The following is a 10661-nucleotide window of genomic DNA, read 5'->3' on the forward strand; positions in this document are numbered from 1 at the left end:
TGCGGCTCTACAATTGAGTACTACTGGCAGATGTGGGGTCTTGCGCGTCTTTGCGCGTTAGCAGTTCAAACTCTGGCAGTGCTATGCTGTGTGTTAGGCGATGCAAACCAGGGCAACTTCTATATTAGGTCTGCCTCCGATATACTGCTTCAGAAAATAACTTTAAAATATGGGGAATTGAAATGCCTGTAAGCATATCTGTTGACAAAATTCGCTGTCTTTAAATTCAGCGAAGTGTGCTTCAGGTAATCGCGAGTCGTATACCTGTTTCCTTGGTGCTGCATGCTGAAGAACTTTAGGGCGCGGTAGAACTTGTTTTTAACATATGGGTCAGTTCAATAGGGTGAAACCTGGGATAAACCAGAACTGCGATCGATAAATATTGACAGTGCAGGATGCTTAAATGTTTTTATTACGTTTTTACTTACACATCGAAAATGGAAGAGCAGACTACGTGACTGGATTTATATGAAGCAAAAGGGTAAGTCTGTTGTATAACCATGCTTATTTCCACCTTGTAGTTATATCGGTAGCTTTGATTTCATTGTGCATAAAGAAACATTTGAACTTAACACATAACCATAACACATTTGCAGATGTTCTTAAAGATCTTTCGAACGTCACGGTTAATCAAAGGGTTTGAAAATAAGTGATTATAGTGAAATTGCGGAGGCGTTTGAACTGTTAGACGTATGGTTCTGAAACCATGTTTCTGGTTTGAAATGTACACTGCTTATCCTTGTAACATTTATTGTAAAATAGCGTTACGCCATTGCGTAGATCAGAATATTTGAGGAAAGTTCGTAAGACCGTTAATTATAAGCAATAACGTTGATTTAGCCTACCTCTTTAGTGGGGTGTGTTGGAGATTTGTAGTTCATTAGCTGTGCATGGCAGCTACCTTTCACCTTAAAGTACCTATGATTTGTGCCTTTTCAACTGCAAAAAATCGTATACAGTGCATGTGTGCAAGTGAGACTGCATAGCTTTGGAAAAAAGGATGACAAATACAGCAAATCACTGCACTGCAGAACACTGAAGTTTACAAAACCTAAACCATACTTTACTGGTTACACCATGCTACCACCATTATTAATGAACTGTTCTTGTTCTGTACAGAAATTATGAGAACACATCCAAGGAAATGTTATTAGAGTAAAAAGTTTATATGCATAATAATTTAAACAAGGCAAAAATTGACAACTACACCTCTTCAGTTTATTGTGTAAAGCTTAATGCTTTATGTATGCTTCACTTTAACTTATACAGCACAACTGAATAAGCAATAATGACTATGGCAATAATGACCATCTTAAAACTGAAAAAGCAGAGTTGTCATTATTTTAAAGACTGAACATCCACATTGTGAAAACCACATCAATCACCATGACAACATTATCAGTCAATGCAGAAGACATGTTTTCCTGGGGTCAAGATGTCTATTCCTGATTCCCCCATCTTTATATATCCATGGAAGAGGTGTAAAGACCTTTCCTTAACAGCATGTTTTGTGTAATACATAGGTTAACAATAGGTCGCATGAACATTAACCAATATACCAATTATGTAACATGACTAACCAGTGAAATTAAACATTGTAAATGTGGAGTTAGAATTTTCAAAACTGGGCTCTCTTAAATTTGTTACATCATACTGTTATCACTGAATCATACGAGTCCTTTGCTAATTATGCCAGATAAATATTACCATGGGTAAGTAAGGTAGCTGAGAATTCCTACATGTAGAAAACTACATTATGTGCTCAGGCAACTTCAGAAAACACATACAACTTCATTAATACTGCAAATCCAGTCACAGCAGAGTGGAAGTGTTGTTTTCAGTAGACAGATTGGGATGGACTCCTGAGACCCACAGTACCCGTGCAGCTAGTGAAAAGTAATTCATATTTGCAATTATCACATTTTGTCATTGATTTCTACAGCAGAATGAACAACCGACACATTCATGCATCACATTCTTGAATTTTTAATTACTGCTATGTTGTGAAGAGCTCAACATTGAAGAGTGCAGATAAAAAAACAGAAATATAAATCCAACCCTGCCAGTTGATAACTAGCTACATGCAGAGTTTGTTACTATTTTACAATCCTATACAACTTAACGTGAAACTATATAATACAACTCTTTCACAATACATACACGTTGAGTGTTATTTCCGGTAATATTTTGCATGCCTGTTAAAACATCACAGTTCATATGAGATAGGAAAAAGTAAAAATAATATCAACATGACCAACTTCATCAAACTGGTGCAGACTAGCTAAACCATCAAACATGAACCAAAATGTAGCCTATACTATAAATTAGTAACGCACTCTGAATGTAGCTGGCTAGATATTTAGACAGAAACTTAGTTGTGTTAAATTGGATTGGCAGTATTTTATTTTGCAGCTCAGTGGCTCTTCAGGGCAATTTTAAAGCTTCTACGCAGTTGTCTCTAATAATAAATGGCACTAAAGAGAGTGATTGTAGTGAATTGTGATCCATCTCAATTGTCTAAGTCATTGGATGCCCCTTCTCAAGCTACATAAGTTGCTGGTGTATTACGCATTACAAGCAGGGGTATCACAGTGGATATGGTGAAATTAGACTATGAGAAAGGAGGATAATGGAGAATGGCTATAATAATGGAGATACATATTGCTTATCTCGCAATGATATTGCAATAAAATTTTATTATATATAGTTTTTTTGTCTTTTATGAAACCTTCAAGCTGTACTATTTAATATTTGTTTACTAAAATTGAAGTCATATTACTGAGTTAAAAGGAAAAAAAAAATCTGCTAAAATATATTGACCTTCTGCTGTTGTGAGTCACCATCAACATCTTGTAATTTTCGCTCAAAAGTCACCTATTGGATTGGATTTGGCAGGAGCTTTTTGAAATGTCAGATGTCTTTATATATTAACACCACATGCACAGGCTCAAAAAGAAGGTCTGGCTCAATGTTACATGATCAACAGTTATACTCTCTAGGAACAGATCGTAAGTCAGCAAGCAAGTGCAGGAAATATTTTAATAAACACAAAATGTAAAACTACAGAAACAAGGAAAACACAGATAATACACACGAAACAGTAAACACCATGAACAAGACAAAAAACTCCTTAAATATCCAGCCACGAACTAGATTAAACATAGGGTATAAATACATAGGAGATAACAAGGAAGTTTAACCAAACACATGTGATAACAATAGTAAGGGGTGTGGTGACAAATAGAGAGGAGGGGCTTATCAAAAGGACAACAAAGGCATGTGGAGGGAGAAAACAATGACATAACAGACAGGCAGGGGCAGAGTCATGTTTGACAAACAGGAGATTTAATATTTTAAATTGTATTGCTAACATTGGGTGGACAGTTAATTGGCTGGACTAATATTAGCCAAACATGAAGATTGGGTTGTAGGCTATCAAATTATACTACTACCCTCGGCTAATAAACTGTAGTTTAGTCAAAGGCAGCTTATTGTTATTCCTTATCACAACAGTTGTGTTGAGTAAGGAATGGAAGAGACCTTTTATTAATTTTTATTGGTATTTGTAAGAGATGTTCAGCAGTCACTGGGACTGGGTCTGCTCTACATATACTGTATAACTATTAAAATGGCCTTCTATTAGCTGGGCCACCCAATGGAGAATGAGTTTTTTGAGTCCCAAGGTTTTCTCCAAATCCCTAATGAAAAGTACAATTACACAAGACTGAACAAGTATGGCTTGTTTGGAAGGAGTACCTGGAGAAAGCCTTTTCCTTCTAAAAAGTACATGGTAGCATTGCTTAGGTTTGCCAAGTTGCATCTGAACAAACCACAGGAACAATGTCTTTGGTACAGATGAGAACAAAGTGAAAATGTGTCAGTATTTAATTACAAGCTAATTCTATCATTTTATCCTCAATATTGACTAATTCAATAATTATTCCTGTATTTGATGTAAAAAAATATTTCAGTGGTTGCCAACCTAGTCAGTTTCTTATGGACGTTCTACACGAAAAAAACATGGGTTAAAACAACCTGTTCAGGTTTGGCTCCCTTATACACATCACTAAGGGGAGTCATTAAAATTATACTGCACCCCAACATAATATTTTCACCCTTAGCTTGAAAGCTACTTTTGTGAACGAAGCAAAATGGATGCCATTGTGCCAACAAGTCTTTAAACAACATATTTTTTAACATATATTTTAAGTCTGAATATGATATTTATGTTTGTGTTGTATGTGACATATCAATACAAGGAAAACTACTGGTTGTCACGGTACAGCTGCTGACTCCTTATCATTGTCATTAGTTATCAGTTGTTCGTTTGATTTGACTTCTGTTTTTTGTGTGAGAACATCCCATATACATTTTTAAATGAACTTTTTGTAAGGAATTTAACAACTTCCAGCCAATAGCAATCACATCAGATATAAAGTGTTGTGATATGATTTTAATCCAGCATATTATTAGCAAGAAAACGTAACAAATACCAGTCTGCATATAAGCCTACTGCCATGGTGTGCTACCCAGACCACACACCTCACAACTCTAATCACCTGTGCACCTAATCACCACCCCCTGTGCACCTAATCACCATCATCTGTGCACCTAATCACCATCTCCTGTACCTTGTTCTGTTCTCCCCTATATCCAGCCCACAGGTGCCTGTCTCAAATGCTGGACATTGGTCTTTTAATGCCAATCGTCAATTTGCCTATGCTGCTAAGTCTGTGTTTCGAGCCATTATAGCCACTTCACTGCCTTTTTGACTGCCAAGTTTCTTTTGCCAGCTTAACACCATGCTTTTTTTGTTTGAAGTTTTTGAATAGTAAAGAAACTCCTCAACTGTAGTCGTGTCTCACTCCCTACATCCTGCTTTCACGTCCTGGTTAAAACAGGACGTCACAACATAAGCAAAATAAGCCCAAATGAGACCAAAGACCCCACACACACATGCTAGAGTACACTTTTTCATCTGCAATGCCATTCAGGCCAACATTTTACTGTCAATAACACAGATGAATCCCCATTTTATTCTGTGCTAGTGTTTTTCTTACTAATATAATGCAGGAGGTAAAAGGAATCAATTCATTTTCTTCATCATTACAAATGTTGAAGCTCTACAAAGCTACAAGATTGGAAGGGCTAGCAAGGAATATTCTATTTGACACACAATGTTCTTCCTTCAAATAGATGACTAAGAGTGCCTAGGATAAAACTAAGATAGATTTAAGACCACTTTTATACTTCAGTCACATCTATTATTATCATATAGTTTGGCTACCATTGATGGACTCAGATATTGTAAATGGGGCCACAGGTTTAACATGAAATCTTAATTTTAATCTTCTTTCTATTCCCTTAGGGATCAGTACAGAGTGTGGAGGGGCCAGTACAACCTGGTGAATTCTGTCCTCTGATACAGTGAAGTGTGTGTGTGTGTGTGTGTGGCCAAACTGGCACAGGAACAGAGATGTATCAGGAAGTGGCCTTCCTTGCAGGCAACACTGAACATCAGTTTACCACCTTTAACTTCAACCCTTTAGAAAACCCTTTGGAAGTTAGCTCCAAGAAGGGCATCTTTTACAAACGTGCCCAACATCTCCTAAGGACTTCATGTCAAGATGAAGAAATCCAGTGTCAAACAACATTTACAGATGGAAGTCTCTCAACTGACAATGCCGCCATTATTAACGTTGGTGGCAATCGTTACCGTATCCCATGGTCAACACTCGAAGAGTTCCCACTGACACGTCTGGGGAAACTCCACAACTGCAGCAGTGCAGAGGAAATCCTAGATTTGTGTGATGACTATGATGCAAGATGTAATGAGTTCTTTTTTGACCGCAGCCCAAATGCCTTTCGTTCCATTGTGACGTTCATGGCTGCTGGGAAGCTACGACTTCTGCGGGAGATGTGTGCTTTGTCATTCCAGGAAGAGCTGCTGTACTGGGGTGTGGAGGAGGCCAGCTTGGAGTGGTGCTGCCTGAGGAAGCTGCGGTACAGACAGGAGGAGCAACGCGAGCGCTTTTTCCAGGAGGAGGAAGACACTGAGCTGGTGTCTCCACAGGCCTTTGATGAAGCACAAGGATCCAGGGCCCAGAAAGAGGGCCTTCTAGCTGCAGGCATGCGGCAGCTGAGGGACATGGTAGAGAACCCACACTCAGGCCTGCCAGGGAAGATCTTTGCCTTCTTGTCAGTGGCGTTTGTAGTCATCACTGCAGTTACTTTGTGTATTAGTACCATGCCAGACCTACGAGAAGAGGAAGAGAGGGTAAGTGTATGCTTACCCACTTTGCACCATGTTTCATTATTTCAGACACAAGTTAGGATATGGGGAATCATTACTGAGACAGGTGCATGTATACTATACTAACTTTAAAATAATTGTGTAATTCAAACCTGTATTGGCATTCACAGTATTCAGAACACAAATATTTGTTGTGAGGCAATCATAATTATATCTTTGTTGTCTTAGTATCTTTTTTTCATATTTTCTCTCACCACTGTGAAAGGTTAAACAGCTCTAAGATGATGCAAATAAAGGCTGATTGAGAAGAAATACTATAGGTCCCCAAGCAAAGTGTCAGATACATTAAGGGGTCTGATCAAAGAATCACTCTGGAAATTCAGTTTCTGTTAGACACATTGTAGAGACCAGTTTTTAAAACACTGAAGACTAATCCTACTAACCATTCAGAGAAGTAGTAACAAAAAGTGGATGGAAAAAATAGTACAAACATATTTAGTCTTTACTAAGTGATATGAAAATCAATCTACATATTCTTATTTACTGTAGGAGTGTAATCAAAACTGCTCACTAGTATCTGCAGGGACCCACTCGTGAATGTTCCCCTTCTGGTGACATTCTGAAGAGTTCTGTAGTGGAAATCTGACTTATGATTTTTACTATTGAACTGGCCTGTCCCTTGTCAGCAAGAGAAGAAGGAGGTGCTACAGCATTAACAGTAAAACATCAACTTCGAATGGTGACTACAATGGAATCAGACATCATGACATAACATAATTGAAAAGCCTTTTTTAAGTCTGTCCTTCTGTGCAAAGTTCGATAATTCAGTGAGGTTGGCCTCATATAGCCAGAAAAGAAAAAAAGTACAGATATTGACAACTGTCATATACCATCTGATTTTTATACAAGGTAGTGCAAAAAGAGTCTCACTGTTATCTGAAAGAATACAAAGAAGAACAAAAGAATGATATTATTTAGCACTGGTTAGCGTTGCAGATTTGAATATAATTAGCTAGGCATAGCATTAGCAGTCTACCACTTAATTTCTGAGATCACGTCATTGGCTTATATCAATGCCAGATAAATCACCATCAGAGGCTAATAGCAGTACCACATCACAGGTAAAAACTCTAGTAACATCTAATAACAACCAGTATTAAATATATATATATATATATATATATATATATATATATATATATATATATATATATATAATATTAAAATGTCTTCAAAAAAGCACCCGAATTCATTCTAATGCTGCCGTTCTAAGGGGAGTCTTTTTTTGTTTCATGGCAATAATTAAAACAATTTGGGGGCAGTGCATTCAAATCACCATGCAATCATCAGAGCTGTCCCTGTCAAAAAAGTTATATTTTTTCTTTTCACACACTGAACCTTACTGCTAAATTGTGTATCTAATCTCCTGAAGATCATGCATATTAATGGATATGTTCTTTCTCATGATTTTGCTTTTCATATGAAATTGATCAGCTGTAGAATAGCTACAGTATAGTAACTAAAGTAAAAGACATGCTTTTGCCATATTTTTGTGTTAAGCAGGTATGTGATCTGACATGGGGTCAGTGAGTTTGTGCTCAAGTGGGTAATTGTCTACCTTCAATGTGATCCAGTGTAAAAGCACTGTCGTTGACATAGTGGAAAGAAATGCACTTACAATAGCTGAAAAAGCTTTGAAAAAGCTTTCAATTGAAAGGCAGCAGTAAAGCCAGACCATGAGCTCATCTGCAGAGCTAAATGACAATTTCAGCAAAAGTGGAAATATATTTTCCCATTTCTTCACACATGTAGATTTGGATGACCAAACATGCAAGTACTTTACACCAGACACTGGTTTACAAGTACATGCATTTTACAGCGGCAAATAGACATCACTCTTTGTACTGGGTCTGCATTCAGTCCTTAAAATATCATCCTGAGGAAGTTTTTTTTATCCTTTCAGTACATTTATGCTTTACTGAGACTGAATGAACCATAAACAACAGACTGCGTATTTAGTTATGACCAACTTTTGTGTACAGTCAGCTAACTTGAGAGCAAAGAAAAGTTATAAAGTGGAGGAGAAAGCAATCACAATGCAGTAAGCTATGGTTGCATCCAAACAGCAATGACTTACTACTCTTCGCTTCTGTTCCCTCCAGGGTGAGTGCTCCCAGAGATGCTACAATATCTTTGTCCTGGAGACAGTGTGTGTCGGATGGTTTTCATTTGAATTCCTGCTACGCTTCATCCAAACACAGACCAAATGCATATTCCTTCGCACACCACTCAACATCATTGACATAGTGGCCATCTTACCCTATTATATCACTCTGATTGTGGATTCTGTGTCTGTGAGCAACCGGCCTACTGCATCAGGGAACAACTATTTGGAAAAGGTGGGCCTGGCACTGCGGGTCCTGCGTGCTCTGCGGATTTTCTATGTGATGCGGTTAGCACGCCATTCTCTAGGTCTGCAGACACTGGGGCTCACTGTACACCGCTGCATACGCGAGTTCGGACTGGTCCTGCTCTTTCTGTGTGTTGCCATGGCACTGTTCTCTCCTCTAGTCTTCCTGGCTGAGAGCGAGATGGGTGCCAAGCAGGAGTTTACCAGCATCCCTGGCAGCTACTGGTGGGCGGTCATCTCCATGACGACAGTTGGATATGGTGACATGGTGCCTCGAAGTATTCCAGGACAGGTGGTGGCACTGAGTGGCATCTTGAGTGGGATTCTGCTCATGGCCTTTCCAGTCACATCCATATTCCACACGTTCTCCCGCTCCTATCTGGAGCTGAAGGAGGAGCAAAGTCGTGCCAAGTCCCAGAACAGCGAGGACTCGCAGGACACAGACAGCTCTCTCCAGGAAATCACAGAACACACTATGGTTACCAGTGCACTCCATCGCAGATCTGTACTCACTACAACTCCAATGGCTCCAGAGGTTAGGCAATCGCTTAAGAACCACTAGGAATAAGAAGTTATTTGACAACAGAAAATAAAGGAAATTGAGAAATGATTCCACCTTACAGTGTCTACCAAAGGTACAGGGGCAGAAGAGCCAAAGATATGATTATAAATAAGAGCAAATACGAGGCAAAAGAATGTCACCTCCTTTGTGTGCATATAGATTTCATTGCATTGAAATGTCAAAAATTATATTCTATCTTCCATTAGGATGCCAGTATTCTTATTATTGTTTGTATTGAACATTTCTGTATTTTCTCACGAACAGCAACTGGAAAAATATGTATGCACATAGGCCCCAACAAGAAATTTTCTGTACTTTATTTGTTGTTTAAAATTATATTAGCAGCAATTTTATTGCAAAAAAGTGACTTCAGTGGAGTAAAACCATCAGGGTATACTATTGTGGAACTGTATTAAAACTGCCAAGTGCAGTGACCAGATGTGTTCTGGACAGAGCAGAATTAAGTCTGTTGGAGTGTCTGTTTACACATCCACCACACACCTTTAACTAAATATTAGGGGCAGACCAACTACTGATACTCAAACCTTTGTTCTGTGTATATGATGTTGCTGTTGAATGACATTAAACATGCTACTGCACAGATCATTTTCAATAAGAAACTAATTGTATTGTTAGATGCAATAGACTCAGGATCCTTTTAAACACTCTGGAGTAACACAACTGTACAAAAGGCCATATTGTTCATATATCAGTACAATAAGTATTTCCAAATGGCCAGTTTCAAAAGGTCAGCTGTGTTGCCATTTTCACTGCTGTTCAACATTCAGTTCATAATTCCAACTACACTGAGTATTGTTATAAAGCTAAAGAATTCAATATAATACAGCACTGAAAATGAAAAATAATATTAAGTACATTTAGATATCATTAACCACAAATTATAGGTAGCATTATGTGTGTGCCTGGTCAAATATAAAGTATTTGTAATTGAAGTATGTTAGAAATATTTTGTCTTGGGTTCCCTTGTTATAATTATGTTCATGAAAACTGCTGACCTTTAATGAAATAAAATGCAACTACAATAAATTCCTCTCTGCTAACTTCCTGCACATATATTTATACACATACACAGCATCTTCCAGAGGTGGACATTCCAGGTTTAGAAAGTAAAACTCCTTCCCAGGATTTTACTCAAGCTTGCTGGGTTTTTAAGTAGTGCAAGCCAGGTAAAATTGGTGTAATCAACACAATCCAAGAAGCCTGAGTAAAATCCTGGGAAGGAGTTTTACTTTCGAACCTGGAATGTTCACCTCTGGCATCTTCAAACAAGGAGATTAACTGAACCTTAATTTTATATTTATTTATGCATAAATATTATGACTTGTATAATTCATTTTACCATTGGTTTTACTGCATTGGTAACTTCCGTTGACCTGGATTTTAATAAATGGTTTTATATGAACAAATTAACTGAA

General features: G+C 37.9%; 1 protein-coding gene across 1 annotated transcript; it reads left to right on the forward strand.

Annotated features, from left to right (window-relative positions):
- kcng2 (potassium voltage-gated channel, subfamily G, member 2) lies at window positions 1–10277 on the forward strand. The gene is made up of 3 exons (XM_077009663.1): window positions 1–481; window positions 5369–6277; window positions 8416–10277. Exons 2-3 carry the CDS (start codon window positions 5477–5479, stop codon window positions 9223–9225), a joined length of 1611 nt encoding a protein of 536 aa, XP_076865778.1. The 5' UTR covers window positions 1–481; window positions 5369–5476; the 3' UTR covers window positions 9226–10277.
- Window positions 10278–10661: the final 384 nt, after the last annotated feature.

This window comes from Brachyhypopomus gauderio, chromosome 6, assembly GCF_052324685.1.
Source record: "Brachyhypopomus gauderio isolate BG-103 chromosome 6, BGAUD_0.2, whole genome shotgun sequence".
Taxonomy (NCBI): domain Eukaryota; kingdom Metazoa; phylum Chordata; class Actinopteri; order Gymnotiformes; family Hypopomidae; genus Brachyhypopomus; species Brachyhypopomus gauderio.